At 46.4% G+C, this 15,795-nt stretch overlaps 1 protein-coding gene across 1 annotated transcript; it reads right to left on the reverse strand.

Annotated features, from left to right (window-relative positions):
- Positions 1 to 9,688: 9,688 nt before the first annotated feature.
- Positions 9,689 to 15,355, reverse strand: TEX52 (testis expressed 52). The gene is made up of 3 exons (XM_042991574.1): positions 15,210 to 15,355; positions 13,595 to 14,145; positions 9,689 to 10,153 (listed from the first exon to the last, which is right to left on the reverse strand). The coding sequence occupies exons 1-3, from the start codon at positions 15,342 to 15,344 to the stop codon at positions 9,859 to 9,861; spliced, it is 981 nt and encodes a 326-aa protein (XP_042847508.1). The 5' UTR covers positions 15,345 to 15,355; the 3' UTR covers positions 9,689 to 9,858.
- Between the last annotated feature and the right edge of the window lie 440 nt (positions 15,356 to 15,795).

Consider the following 15,795-nt stretch of genomic DNA (forward strand, 5'->3'; position numbering starts at 1 on the left):
AAGTGCTGCTCAGTGTCCACTATGCCATAAAGAGAAGACTGACAGAGATGAAAATCATGGCATGAAAACTAAGCTATAGTATGATTCCATTGATTGAGTTCTGGACCACCCACAACCTGGCTTCATTTAAACACAGTTTCAGTGGACTATTCCAGCCCCTTCCCATGCCTTGGCATCCTTTACCACCACACATTTGCCTGGGATAGAGATCGAGGAGGGGCCACTGACATGTTGCACTGGTTCCTGTGATTGTTTCGATAGGATCAACTGTACGCATTGATAGATGAGTGAGTGGCCTACATACTATGATGCTGGGCAGGCCAACACTAAAAGGTATCTCCTTCAACTTTATTCTTGGCAATTCATTCTTTAGGTTTGAAAAATCCTTCAACATCTTCAAGAGTCCTTCATTAATCCATTTCTTGGAAAAGTAATGCTATCAATGAACAAGAATGAGATGATTCCAGAGCACTTAGCAAAGTTGCGTTGGGCCAGGCTGACGACATGGATGGGATGTCTCCAAACTCATCGGTGCACTTAGGTCTGCAGACAAAACCCGAGGGAGGAGTAAACATACCTGTGGTATAGAATGGAGCCTTTGGAGTTTACAGTTTGGATGCAGTGAGGTTGGGGACGGCATCACCTCTTTTCCAGTTCTGACAAGGCTTTTGTTGCCTGGCGCTCAGAACCACTAGTGCTCAGGAAATGCCATTCTTTGGAATATAGCTGTGCAAAAAGAGTCAAATTGGTCCCTGTGTTCTGTGACCCAAACTAATACTGTCTCATTAATTATCTAGCACACCATCTTGGAGTAGGGCTAAGGGGTAAAAAAACTCTCTTTTGCCTTTTTTGTATTCTTTGTTTTCTTTCTTTGTAAATTTGCTTTTCCTCAAATTGTAGGGAGAATGAGAATGTTTTGGCAACGGAAAGCCGAGTTTTTTTAAGGAGCTAAAGAACTCCCTTTGATAAGATGATGAACCCAATGCAATCCACAGATCCAGTGAAATTCGTATCAAAACACCAGTAGTATTTTTCACAGAACTAGAACAAGCAATCCTAAAATTTGTATGGAACCACAAAAGACACTGAATAGCCAAAGCAAGCCTGAAAAAGAAAACCAAAGCTGGAGGCATCACAATTCCAGATTTCAAGTTATACTGCAAAGCTGTAGTAAACAAAACAGTATGGTACTGGCACAAAAATAGACACATAAATAAATGGAACAGAATAGAGAGAGCCCAGAAATAAACCCATGGTCAGTGAATCTACAACAAAGGAAACAACACACAATGGGGAAAAGACAGTCTCTTCAACAAATGGTGCTAGGAAAACTGGACAGCCACACGCAAAACAATGAAACTGGACCACTTTTTTCACACCATCCACAAAAATAAACTCAAAATGGATTAATGACATAAATGTAAGACTTGAAACCATTAAAATTTTAAAAGAAGACAAGGCAGTAAACTCATGGACATTGACCTTAACAACACTTTTATGGATCTGACTCCAAAGGTAATGGCAACAAAAGCAAAAATAAACAATTAGGAATACACCAAAATAAAAAGCTTCTACATAGCAAAGGAAACCATCAATAAAACAAAAAGGCAACCTACTGAATAGACATTTTTCCAGAGACATACAGATGGCCAACAGACACATGAAAAGGTGCTTAACATCACTTATCATCAGGGAAATGCAAATAAGAACTATAATGAGATATCACCTCACACCTGTCAGAATGGCTAAAATCAACAATACGAGAACAACAGATGTTGTGAGGATGTGGAGAAAGGGGAACCCTCTTGCACTGTTTGTGGGAATGCAAACTGGTGCAGCCAGTCTGAAAACAGTATGGCGTCTCCTCAAAAAACTAAAAATAGACCTATCATATGATCCAGTAATTCTACTTTTAGGTATTTACCCAAAGAAAATAAAAACACTAACTCAAGGGGCATCAGTTAAGCGTCTGACTCTTGATTTCAGCTCAGGTCATGATACCATTCATGAGTTTGAGCCCTGCATCGGGCTCTGTGCTGATAGCGTGGAGCCTGCTTGGGATCTGTCTCTCCCTGTCTCTCTCTGCCTCTCCACCACTTGCATGTTCACTCTCTCCCTCTCTCTCAAAGTAAATAAATAAACTTAAAAAAAACACTAACTCAAAAAGATATATGCACTCTATGTTTATTGCAGTGTTATTTATAATAGCCACGATATGGAAGCAACCTAAATGTCCATCAATAGATGTATGGATAAAGATGTGGTATAAAATCTCACTACTGGGTATTTATGCACAGAAAATGAAAACACTAATTTGAAAAAATATATATACCCTTATACATATTACAACACTAATTACAATAGCCAAGATATGGAAGCAATCCAAGTGTCTACCCATAGATGAATAAAGATGTAGTACACACACACACACACACACACACACACACACACACACTGGAATACTACTCAACCATAAAAAGGATGACATCTTGCCATTTTCAGCCACATGGATGGACCAAGAGGGTAGTGTGCTAAATGAATTAAGTCAAAGGCAAATGTCACATGATTTCGTCTATATGTGGAATCTAAAAAACAAAACAAATGAATAAACAAAAAGCAGGAACAGACCCATAAATACAGAGAACAAACTGATGGTTGCCAGAGGGAAGGAATTAGGGGGATAGGCAAAACAGGTATAGGGGATTAAGAGGTGCAAACTTTTTTTAAATGTTTTATTTATTTTTTTGAGAGAGAGAGCACAAGGGGGAAGGGGCTGACGGAGAGGGGGACAGAGGATCTGAAGCGGGCTCTGTGCTGACAGCAGCAAGCCCAATATGGGGCTTGAACTCACAAACCATGAGACAACGACCTGAGTTGAAGTCAGACGCTCAGCAGACTGAGCCACCCAGTCACCCCAAGAGATTCACTTCTAACTATTAAAAATAATTCATGAGGGTGAAAATTATCTCCTAGGGAATATAGTCCATAATATTTTAAGACTTTGTAGGGTGACTGATGGTAACCACACTCACAATAGCAAGCACTGCATAATGTATATAATTGTCAAATCACTATGTAGTACACCTGGAACTAATAGTATATGTCAACTATACTTTGGCTTAAAAAAAATCTAGCCTCATCTAATCCTAAAAAAAATGGTGGAGAGTGCCAGGGAATGTTCTGAGGTCACTTCGTATCCTTAGCTGGGTGTTCTGTGTCGTTGCCAATAACTTACCTCTGAAGGCAGTTTGTATCCTCAGCTGGGTGGTCTGTGTCTTTGCCAATAATTTACCTCACTCCCCTCCCCTGGTCATTTTTTTAGCTTATTTATTTTAAGTAATCTCTACATCCAACATGGGGCCTGAACCCACAATCAAGAGTCACACACTCTTCTAATGAGCCAGCCAGATGCTCATCCCCTGGTCATTTTTTTAACCTAAAGATTATAGACTTCAACAAACCAGTTCATTAACAAGGGATAACTACACTGAGCTCTAATGATGAGACACAGGGGGAGAAAACTTCCAGGAGCACTATTCAGGAATATTAAACCAGTCTTCTACAGTGAGGAACAGAGGAAGTGGAGATATTCCCTTCCAAGATACTTGGGAAATATCTGTAATTTCTCTCATCTATTTCATCTTGTGGTTCACATAGATGTTGAAGTGAATGGATCCAGATTCAGAAATTTCATGAGGAGAAAAATGGAAGTGTGAGATTTGGCTCCCTCACTGCACTGGTTCTCCTCTGAATTATAGCAAGTTTTCCTTTCATTCAGTCAAAAAATATTTATTGAGCACCTACTATGTGTCAGACACCGAGGTAGGCTCTGGGCCTAGGATGGTGAACCAAATGAAGGCCCCACCCTCATGGGGTTCACATTGTAACGTGGAAGGCAGACAAGGAACAACGACATTTATAATGTCAGGTTGTGGTAAATGCTGAACAAAACTAGAGCAGGATGAGAGGAGAGAGAGTGATGGGGGTAGGGTGGTGGGTGGATGACACTGTGCCGAGATGAGAACAAGGTGAAGGCTGTGCACATACCTGGAGGAAGGGTGTCTCAGACAGAGAACTCAGAATATTGCAGGTAAGATAAGGTAGGCTGAGACAGTGCTTGTCCCCACACACACCCCACACAGGGTAGATTTACACCTGTCCATCCCTTCTGTCCAGCCTGGCTCCTCTGGTGACCAGTCACTTGCACCAGGAAGACTGACTGAGGTATGGAGCATTGTCTCCTGCCATGGAGAGAATAGAGCTACCTTGTCTACCCCAGGATGAACCCTTTTCCTTGCTCTGCTTGGCGCAGTGCTCTTCCCATTTGGGTTGACTAGCCGCCAAACCCCAAGTCCAACAGACCTGAGGAAGTTGGGATTTCCTCTACTGAAAGAGAACACAGAACACTGCTGTGTGGGTTCTAAGAACAGCCAGAGGGCGATGGGTCTTTGTATTTCCGGCAATGAGGAAGGCTGAGAGGGGCTCCTAAGTTAAGGCTTTCTTGACTTTTACCCTCAGAGGCTCTCAGGTCTCTAGAGAACTTTCTGCCTTCAGATAAAACCAGATCACACCTTATACTTGCCACTGGGTGTCAGACAACCCTTAGCAAGTCTAGATTTGTGCTGACCAATATAGCAGTCACCAGCTACATACAGTTATTGAGCACTTGAGGTGTGGTTAGGCTGAAGAGAGCTTTGCTATAAGTGTAAAATATACACCAGATTTTGAAAACAATATAACAATGTGAAATATCTCAACTATTTTTACATGGATTACATTATTTTATATTCATAATATTTCAGATCTATTGTATTAAATAAAATATAGTACATTATAAAAATCAACTTCATTGGTTTATTTTTACTTTTTTAAATATGGCAACTAACAAATTTAAAGTTACATATACCGGTCTATTATATTTCTATTGGATGGCACTGGTCCAAATAGATTCACAGCTGGTTCCTTGAACCTGATCTAATCTATGCCAACAACTCTCCACTGACTCAGGAAGTTCTTTATATCTAATCTAAATCCCTGTACCTATATTCAGAATCCCTGCCTTCCTGTCCAAGCCTTAGTAGAGATGGAGATGAACTGGTTCCCACCTTCCTTGTGATACACTTTCATGCCTCTGAATATCTTTATACCTCTTCTTGTAACCTTTTTTCTTCAAGGCTGACTAGTACCAATTCTTATCTCTGATGGTAGGGATGGGGAGGAGAGCTCATTTGGCACAGTGAAATCACCCAGACATTGCTCTGCCACATAAGGAAATTCCCAGAATATTCTTCATAGAATGGGTTATTCAGAGCTAGACAAACAGCTCCCTTGAGCCCGTGGAAGGTTAAAGGCAGCCAGTTCTATTTCAGTCTTTATCCTCTGGCCCTGTCAGATCTGCTGAGGACAGGAATGAAGCTGTTTTCCAGAATTCTCCTGTCTAGCAAAGGTCCCAGGAGGTCATACCAGTTTTGAAATGTATCACCCTACCTCCACCCCAAAAACTACCAGGCTAAGACATTAGTTGAATGCATTGGGCAGTAGGACTCCAGTGGACACAGGAGGAAACATGTTGTTATTACCCCATCTCCGCAGGTGATGAGACACCAGAACAGCCTGTCGAGTTCCCCGCCTGAATTTTTCAGCCTCAGAATCCAACTAATGCCCTAGGGGATCATTCAAGACCCTATTCTACTCATCCCCTTTCCTTTGCACCCATAGGATTTATTTGCCAACTCTTCTCACCGCGGGGGTCTTTGCCAAAATCTGGATCCTGCAAATACCCTCAGAGAATCTGACCAAGCTGCCCAATGCCACCAAATATTCTGGACCTCTGAGCTTCAGAGACTCCTGTTTTGCCTTTCCTCTGGCTTCAATACTTCTCTTCCTCCCTCTTGTGTTTATCTGCTTCCTTTCTTGCTTCCATTTCCCTCCATTTCCCCCTTCCTCCTTGCCTAAGCTTTGGGCCTGCCCTTGGCACCCCTATACATGACCTCCATTTCCTAGTGACATTCATGCTAACGAAGTCAGAGACTATTCTCTAAGAACCATATATGATACCTAGTGTCAGTGTTCAGTGGACATCCAGTGGGAGTGATGGTGGGCCGAGGGGAGCCACCCAGCAAAACCTTTGCCTCTGAACAATGGCAAGATGCAATAGCATTAGCTTACAAGCATGGAGGCATTTGTGAGGTTCTGTCCTGGGACCTGCAGAGTGTGTGTTGGCTTGAGACTACCATGAGATGGGGAACTGTATGAGTGGCCACAGAAAACCACTAAATATGATAAATAGGAAGAAGTAATTATTTACATTGTAAATAAACACGTGTATGTGGTTCAGCAGACAGTACAAGTAGGAGAGGGCTTGGAGGTGGAAGAGAAGCAAGAAGACAAAGGGTTTGGAGTAAGCAAGTCAGTGATGAGTAGAAATGACAGGGCAGAGGGCCCTGAGGAAGGTGGGAAGTGAATCTGGGGAAGCCTGGAGAGGGGATGTCTGATGTGTCACACTGGGGAGCAGCAATGGGGCTTTTTGAGGGATGGCAATTAGACAGGACAACACTGGCAGAGAGCCAGATGAAGAATGAAGACTGAAGATCATGGTTGGCAAAACCCCTGCATCTCCCTCAGGGGTTCCCAGCCCCACAGCCTCCAGCACTCACTGACCCCCAACCATTCCTCAGGCCCTGGTAACTCAGGGACCTGAACTGGCCTTGGCCATCCAGCTCATGAGACTCTACCTGGCTTACGGATAGGGTGGTTGAGGAAGGGGAGGTGTTGACCCGGAAGTGGCTCTGAGGCCTCTGTGCTGGGTGAGATTAATCAGTTTCCATGAGGCTGGTGGCATTCAGCAGGTCATAAGGTGTCCCATGGGGTTGGTGATATGTCGAGGGAGGGATGCTCACCCTGCTTCCCGTCAAAAGTTGTGGTAGGACAGTAGATCTCTAAGGCAGGTCTGGGTTACAGGAATCCCCCACTCCACCCCAACAGAGGCTTTCAAGGATGCCATATTTATTAGTGACTGTGGGGTTGGGGGATGAGGGGTGTTCATGGTTGCCAGCAGGTTGAGCTGGGGCTTGCCTTGGAAGAGACCCCAGGACCAGGAGGGTGTATGGATACTATCATTGTCCCTCAGATCTCCACGGCCCACCGCATCAGGAATTTCCAGGGTGTTGCTTCTGCAGTTTAGGGTGGCCAGTGGACAAGAAGGCCTCTGATAATGTGTGGTCTCCCTGCCAGCAGGAAAAAGACTGTTATCCAGAGAACAAACAGCTGGTGGGAAGGGTGGAAGTCCTTCTGACATGAGGCTAGCAACCTCTTGAGTGGTCTTGGTCGGCCAAGGCAGGAGTCTGTGTAAGTGCACCTTACCATTCTGTTTTCCTGCACCTTCCAGGCCAGGGGGTAGGCAGCCTTCTGTGAAGAACCACTGGATTGTATACTTTAAAAATGGTAATTGCTCAGGGAGCCTGGGTGGCTCAGTCGGTTAAGCATCCGCCTGGCCTACTTCCTCCCACCCCCCAAACCTTCATACCAACCTTCTAAGTTTCCCCAGGGCCTTTCATTGTGGAGGTGACAAAATCCATGCATCATGGGCAGAAGTAGAATAACGGAAGAGAGGCAGGATGAGAAAACAAGCCCCTGAGTCCTAGCAACCAGCCTCCTTTCTACTGCCAGGAGGGGCAGGGACTGCTTGGCTTTGTGGCCCCAAGCAAGTCACTTGCCCATGGGCCTCGGTTGGCCACCTAAACACTGAGGGGATTCGACTTGTGTCCTCATGGCCTGCCCAGCTCTGACATGTTAGGATCCTAGGTGAGGGGACCTCCTGCTTTCCACCATTATTCCTAACCCAGAGTGGGGAGAATGGGCACATCCCAGAGCTCTGGCAAGCCCCTGGAGTACTGAGAGAATTCTCCTTCACCCTTTGGCTCTGGTTGCCCCCACCCATCCCCCATACATATCAGGGGGAGAAGTGTTAAGGAGAAGAACTATTAATAGAACTTTAGATTTGGAACTAGAAGAAAATTTGGAAACTCACTATATCACACCCTATTTATTGTAATCATTTTAATTTTATTTTTAATATTTATTTACTTTTGAGAGAGAGAGAGAGAGAGAGAGAGAGAGAACAAGTGGGGGAGGGGCAGAGATAGAGGGAGACACAGAATCAGAAGCAGGCTCCAGGATCTGAGCTGTCAGCACAGAACCCGACACGGGGCTCGAACTCACAAGAGCTGTGAGATCATGACCTGAGCAGAAGTCGGATGCTTAACCGACTGAGCCACCCAGGCTCCCTGAGCAATTACCATTTTTAAAGTATACAATCCAGTGGCATTTTGTTCATTCATGATGTTGTGCAACCACCACTTCTATTTAGTTCTGAAATATTTTCACCACCCTAAAAGAAAACCCTGTACCCACTGAGCAGTCAGTCCCCATTTCCCCCACCCCCAGCACTTGGCAATTTACCTTCTGTCTTTATGGATTTGCCGATTCTAGATATTTCATGTAAATAGAATCATACCATATACAGCCTTTTGTGTCTGGCTCCTTTCCCTCAGTGTGATATTGTCGAGGTTCATCTACACTGTAGCAGGTATCAGTACTTCATTCCTTTTTTTGACTGAATAATAGCCCATCCATTGTTTTCATCCCATGAGTAATGATTGGTTGATAACTTCGTTTATGGAGGGCCTCCAATGTTCAGACACTTTGCGGGTACTTCATTTATTTTATTTATTCCCCTTAGTTGTACCCTCGTGGCTCCCACTGTGCCATGGCTCCCACTGTGCCGAGGAAGAAACTGAAAGCCTGAGGTCATATAGCTGGTCAGTGGTTAAACCAGGGCTAGAACCCTGGTGGGGTTTTGATTCCCAGGTACCTAGGGGGCTCGAGAAAAGTGGGTGAGAGGGCAGTGGCCAGAAGGCCAGGAGAATCCCAGCCAAGGAAGACGACCAACTTGGGGTGTCACAGGGGCAAGAGGAGGTGAGGTAGGCCCCCACCATACAACTTCTCCCCTTCCAGCCACCTCCCTGCTGCCTTCTACTGGGTTTCCCATACCCAATATCCACCCCAGCTGGGGTCAGCACATTTCTGACCAACCCGATTTGCCTGTCTCTACTCTAGGCCTTTTGCCTCTGGCCCCCCATGACAAAAGCTGAGGCATTTGGGGTCAACCACAATATAGGCCCAAGGCCCTGACATTATGCTCTGGGGTGACTACTATTTTGCCTTAAATCTCCACTTTGTTGTACTCTTGTTCCTCCACAGAGACCTGGTCAGCCTTCCTCAGACCTGACTTTTCCATCTTCCAGCACCAGCCTTGGCCTGACCTCTGCTCCCCCAGACCCTGCATGGGAACTGCAACCCAGCAGAGTTGCTTCTGGTCTCTGTCCAACATTAAAATGGTCTAGGGAGGTGTGGAATTGAGGTTATTTTGTCTAAGAAGCTTCCTGTACCCTGACCAATCCCAGTTTTGTTCCAAATGGATTATGGGAGTAAAGGTAATTTCTTATTCACATTTCTTACAGTGCCTTTCCCCCCACCCCAACACACACACACACACACACACACACACACACACACACCTTCTTCCTCCCCACTCCTCATTCTGTCCCTAAAAGCTGTATCCTCCTCTGCTCTCTCTGCTCTACCTGATTCAATCCTCCCACCTGCTATGAGAGCATCCTCCAAGGAAGACAGATAATCATCTAGAGTTTAAGTAGAGTCTCTAGGAGCCTGGGAGACAGAGGTGGCCTGCAGTTGGAGGGATGGTGCAGAGGTTCTGTTCTGCAGAAGCTTCTTGTTGAAGGTGCATTGGTTGAGAACGCTGTAGCCCACAGTGGTCCTGCCCAGCTGGAGGCTTTACTAGCTCTGTCCAGGTCTTCTCTTGGTCTTCCTCACTAAGGTTGTACCAGGTTGTGCCTTGGAGAGTTGATAGAGGGGCAAGGCAACCCGGTTCTCTATCAGGGTTTGGTAATTCCTCAGGAGGTCCTGGCTCAGGGGTGCACTAGGCAGGAAGGCCAGTTTTAGCGCCTTCTCCTGGTAATGAGGCAGAGGGTTTGGGCAGGGCCAGCCCCTGACGAAATCATTGGGAAGTGGGTTGGGCATGAGCTGGAGGCCTCCAGGCTCAAACCTTCCACCAGCTGAGATGTGCCGGTACCTGTTGGGGGAAAGGGGTGTGGAGAGAACAAAGAGGTCAAAAGAGGGATGCAGGCATGGTGGAAGGAGTAAGAAGGAAAAGTTTGATGCTTTTTTCATAGCTTACTCAAAGTTTATTTTCACAATGCTACAAAGGTAAGCCCCCAAATTTATAATTCTTCATGTTCCTCTTGAAAAAAAATTTTTTTGAAAAGCCTTAGTATTAAATATCAAATCATGCTTAAAAATTCTATGGACTTGGGAAGCCTTGCTGGCTCAGCCGGTAGAGCATCCGACTCTTGATCTCAGGGTTGTGAGTTCGAGCCTTACACTGGATGTAGAGAATACTTTTAAAAATTCTGAGGCTTTTTAAAAAATCTGAATCATTTCAACTTATGACAATAATAAAATGCTAACCAATCATGATCCCAAACTAAAATCATTCAAAATAAGAAAGAATCATCATTGGGATCCTGTTAGATTTTTGATGGTGGCAAAGGGTGACCAACTGTTGTCATTGATGTGAGTGCCACAAGAAAATAATGCATTTGTATTCTGAAAGTATATTTGTCGTGCGCATCCTGAGACTGAGGTATAAAGCCATGTTTTGCCAATATGTTTCTATTAAGCTAACACAAGCTAACGAATGATCAGGTTGTAGGGAATCACTTCTGTCTCTCCTCCTGATTGGATATTGGCCTATCCAGATAGCATGCACCCTGTGTGTGTGTTTGGTGTTAAGATGGTGAAATTATGTTGTTTAGATGGTCAGTCTCCTATCCTTTTTACATATTGTATCTCATTATCCAGATTCTGTCTTTCAGTCCCACTTCCTCTGCTAACACAGTGCCAGCAGGAAGAAGAGAGAATGAAACTCAAGGGCCCCTTCTCATCTGGTGAACTTGATGATGTCTCAGAGCCCTTCCTGCTCTGACCTGCTGCCATATGACACCTGATCTGATGGCTCCCTCTTCTACAGGCCTGTAGTGTTAGGTTCAACCGAGAGAAATGGACCTTTTAAAAAACATAGTTGAATAGTGGCAAATTTCCTGTTTCAACATGCTTTGCACCTCGTCCAGTAGATGTTCTCCTGTTTACTGTCTTTGGTTTACATCAGACATTCTCAGGCCCGGCTGCACATTAGAATCACTCCTAGGAGCCTTTTGCAAATTCCGGTGCTCAAGCTGCACACCCCCAACGCCAAGTAAATTAGAATCTCATGGGTGGGTCTCACACATTTTTTAAAAAGACCCAGGTGATTGTATGTACCATCAACCAGAGTTGATGTATGCATAAATGGGTTTATGTATATGTACAAATGTTCTATTTATGTATAAATGTTTTATTTCTCAACATCATGGGTTTATGTATAAATGTTCTATTTCTCAGCAATATCATGAGTTTATGTATAAATGTTCTATTTCTCACCAACATCATGGACTTCTTGAAGCTTAGACCTGTCTGAAGTCCTTTCTGGGTCTCTCATGTTCAAAATGTGCTTGGTCGCTGATCTAGAGACATTTTTAACTATATTTTAATGCCTTAGAGAACTGCTCGAAAGGAATAACACGACTGGATGGGCCTTTCTTCCCACCATCCTGTCTGGTTCCCACCTAGTGAATTTGTACACATTCTTCAAGGTCCACGTAGCTCAGGTACCACATCCTCCGTGAACAGCAAAACCTTGCCTGTGACTCTCTCATTCCTGGCTCCAGGAACTGGGCCTCCAGCAGCAAACAGAGGGAAACAAGGATCCTTCTCTCACGGGGACAGTGTACTAATGACACGATTTACTGAGCCCCCTTCTATACACCAGGCATTGTGCCTTTTTGTCTTCTAACAACCCTGCAAGGTACCAGGTACATCTCCAATCCAGACTTGAGGAAGTCAGGCTTAAAGAAAGTCAAGTTTCTTTGTTGTATAGCAAGTTTGGGATTGAGCTGGGTAGACTGCAACCTAAGATGTGTTTGGCTCTTGAACCCACAAGGCTTCCGCCATCACACACAGGTTTCCTGTTTGCCGAGCATTGTGCTAAGCTCTTTCTATGGATAATTGTATTTCTCTTATGCTGTGTTTATAGAACATTATATCACATCAGGAGTAGCTGTGAACTTCTTTGATTCCCCAGGTAGACAGGAGGGGAAGTGGAGCACAGAGGTTAAGAACACAGTTCTAAAACTGAGCTCTCTAGGTTCCAATCCCAGCTCTGCCACTCACTGGCCATATGAACTTGGGCGAAATAAGAGACCTTTCCGTTTCAGATGCCCCCTCTGTAAAATGGGGTTGATAGTAATAGTTTCTATCTGGGGTAGTGGGAGGGTATAAGTAATATAACTCAAGTGATTAGAACATCTGGCACTATTATTTCACTGAAGTTTATTTTTATTTTTTGAGGAGTGATCTAAGTTTTATCACCTTTGTATCCCTAGTGTTAGCACATACTAGCAACCAATAATCTGTACTGCGAGGGCTGCAGAGAGAAGCCAAGGTCCTGAATAATCTTCTCTCAAAATCACCAACTGTTGGCATTAAAAAAAAAAAAATCAAAAATCTCCACAGCCTCCCCTCCAACCCTTTAGTGCTTCTGTTAATGCCCTTGGGATTGGAATTTGAGATATTCTGTCCTTATTCCCCACTCCGTTTCCTGCCTCTTATCCCCTTGACTAGACTGGAGATTTGTGTGTGCTCCCACAGTGGCAGGGAGGAAGGGCTGTTGGGTACTCCAGTAACTCCTTCCACACTGCTGCCTCTTCTCAGACCAGTCAACCCTCTACCCCCTTCTTTCTACCTTTCTGAGGGCTTCCTACCCTTCCAGCCTTTACCTGGTTTCCCCACAAAGGCTTCCTGGGGGAATGCTCCAGCCCACAGCACCCCCTCCTTCTTCTGAATTTCTGTAGTAACATGTTTTTTTGTATAGTGCTCTCATATATTCATTACCCATTTTCTCTTCACCGAGGTTGGTAGACATGGTGTTTACTGTCCCCATTTTATCAAGGATGGAATTGAGTCTGGAAAAACGAAACAATTTGCCTAGTCTGGACTTTAACCTAAACCTCTGACTCCAGATCTCAGGACTTTCCACTAGTAATTGATGTTCTTACCACACTCCCTATCCGTGTCACATTTTGGGCATGTAGCACGCGTGGGCTTGAATGGTCAGCTGCCTTTCCATGCATGTAGGTAGGTCTCTGCCTTTCATAAGCTCCCTGCAGGAAGGGACTGGATGACATCTCTCTGTACTGCCAGGGCCTAGCAGGTGTTAAGCACCTAGTTGTATCCCCTGCATTCTAGTTAAACGGTTAAGCCTCTCCCCTGGCTGTCCCCTCTCTTGCTCCCACACCTTCCTTCCAGCTACACTTAAAACAGAGTTTAGTTGTCAGATGCCCAAAGGCGTGAAGGTCAGAGTACCAAGGTAGGCGTCATCAGAAAACAGGAATCAGAGAGAGGAAGGAGCTCCTCTTACTTCTTGAACTTCCTCGAGGGCAGGATGTTGCCCTTGGCGTCGAGGGGAGGTGCCCTTGCTTCACTCCTCAGCTTGAGTTTCTCCAGCTCCCTCAGTTCCTGCACCGTCCTGACGGTCACCTGGTTTTTCCTGTTGTCGTCCGCGAAGATGGGAGTACAGCAGATGAAGGTCAGAAAGCTGTTGGGACCCATCCAGGAGGGAGGAGGGATGGGAGGCTCCGCTGGGGGGCGGCCGTGGGCCCCGGAGTCCGTCAACCAGCGCCACACGTTGCTGTCGTAGGGCCTGTCGGGCCTGGTGGGAAAGGTGGCTGGCAAACGGCCCACATCGAGCCACGTGTGAAAGCCCCACGTGTGCGGCGCCGCGTCCTTCCAAGGGCGGATCAGTCGGCGGCGCACCTCGGATTTCGTTTCAGTGCAAGGCGGCGGCTTCAGGGCCAGCCGGTGGTAGGCCTGCCGGGTGAAGCCGGGCCACTCTCCGGGCTCACTGGGGAGGAGGAACTCACGCCGGGCCCGCGGTTGGTGGGTCAGGAGGGGCTCTCGGGCGTGGGCCATCTAGGGAGAGACAAAAGGGTGCCGGGGGGACCGCTCGGCCTCTCTTTCCAGGAGCAGCCGCAGAGACAACAAGCTGCCGGCCTCCTCGGACCCCGGACTCTCATCAGGACACGGTGGCCTGGCCGGAACCCTTCTCTCCGCGCCTGCCCTGCCGTCAGAAGTTATGTCCGCTCTGTAGGATTCCTCAGCTTTCGCTCTCTCTCCGTCTGTTGGGTTTTGATTTCCCTTCTCTCCACTCTTTACTCCACATCCTCCGCGCTCTGGCTCTCCCGCACCCCTGCCTGGAGCTGGTGCTCCTAAGCCTGAGGATACTGAGGGGTGGGGGTGGGGGTGGGGTGGGGGGTGGAGTGAGGGGTAGTGCCCATTACCGGGCAACGCGCATAGAAGGAAAAGCTTTCTCGGGAGAATGCAGCCCAGGTGCTCTTCTCTCCCGGACTCGACCTGTTACTGTCATTGGTGCATTTCCCTCACTTCTCATCCAAATACAAGCAAGTATGGAAAATATCTAGAAGGCTGCCTCCTTCCCTTTTCTGTGTCCCACCTCCCGTGAAATAAACAGTAGCAAATATGTATTGACACTGTGCTAAATACATCTACAACTCAGTTAACCCTATAACCCTGTGAGCAAGCGTTGTTACTGTCCCATCTCAAAGATGCAAAAAGCAAGACACAATGAGGGCAAATAGCTCACCCAAGTGGCAGAGCTGGGACTCGAGCCATCTGTCTGCACTACTTATCATATATGCTCTTCTAAAGTGCTTCTCCCTCCTTTCCACCCTAGGACTTTATTGATCCTAAAAGCTCACCTGTCTCTTGGGCCCACTCCTCTGTCATTTCCACAGCATCACCCTAGTAGGTGGGGCTGGGAGGTGTAATAACCAGGCACCTCCTTTCCTCTGCTCTGAGCTCTGTGTTCACAGTAGTACAGGATTAAGAGAGGAAGTAAGTGGAGAGCTCTGGGCCACATCTACTGACCAGAGGAAAGTATGGCCCATCCCAGGGGGAGGACTTAGTCCAGCAGGGTGCAAACAGATAGGCTGTGGAGATGGGGCCCCACCTCCTACCTGTAAGAAAGGTTCTTGGACATGGAGTGGATTATTCCGCCCTCTGGGTTGTCTCTGTGGGCTACTGGCCATTCCTCTTCTGGGCCTGACTGCCAGGAGGAGCAGCTTGGTAAGGGAAGACTTTCCTGGCAGCATTGTTTGCTGTTGGGGTTGCTATGGTGATGTTTCTTGGATGGTGTCGCAGGAGGAGGCCCTTACCTCTCCCTGGGAGCACTCATCAGTCCCCTGGGCCCTGGCTGCCTTTCAGGCGAGACAGGCATGGGATAGGACTCCTAAGTTTTGATTGCAAAAGATGGTAACCAGAGGGGCTTCTGGGAAGGGCTTGCCTAGAAGGGCAGGAAGAGAAAAGAAGCAGGGCCGGCTGATTTCCAGGCCCTGGATTAGGGTGGAGGTGGCCATGAGGCATCTAAAACTGTGCCCATCCTTCCCTAATCCTGCAGGAGGGGAGGGTCCTGCCCCTCTGCAGGCCTTTCCCTTAGAGATCTCTAAAAGGCCTAAGTTAACCATCAGTTTCAGAGGTTCTAAAGAGAAAGCTGGCAGTTTCTGTGCTAAAAATGTGTGCCCATGCCGTGTGGGAGGCAGGCCA

Source organism: Panthera tigris, chromosome B4 (assembly GCF_018350195.1).
Source record: "Panthera tigris isolate Pti1 chromosome B4, P.tigris_Pti1_mat1.1, whole genome shotgun sequence".
NCBI lineage: Eukaryota > Metazoa > Chordata > Mammalia > Carnivora > Felidae > Panthera > Panthera tigris.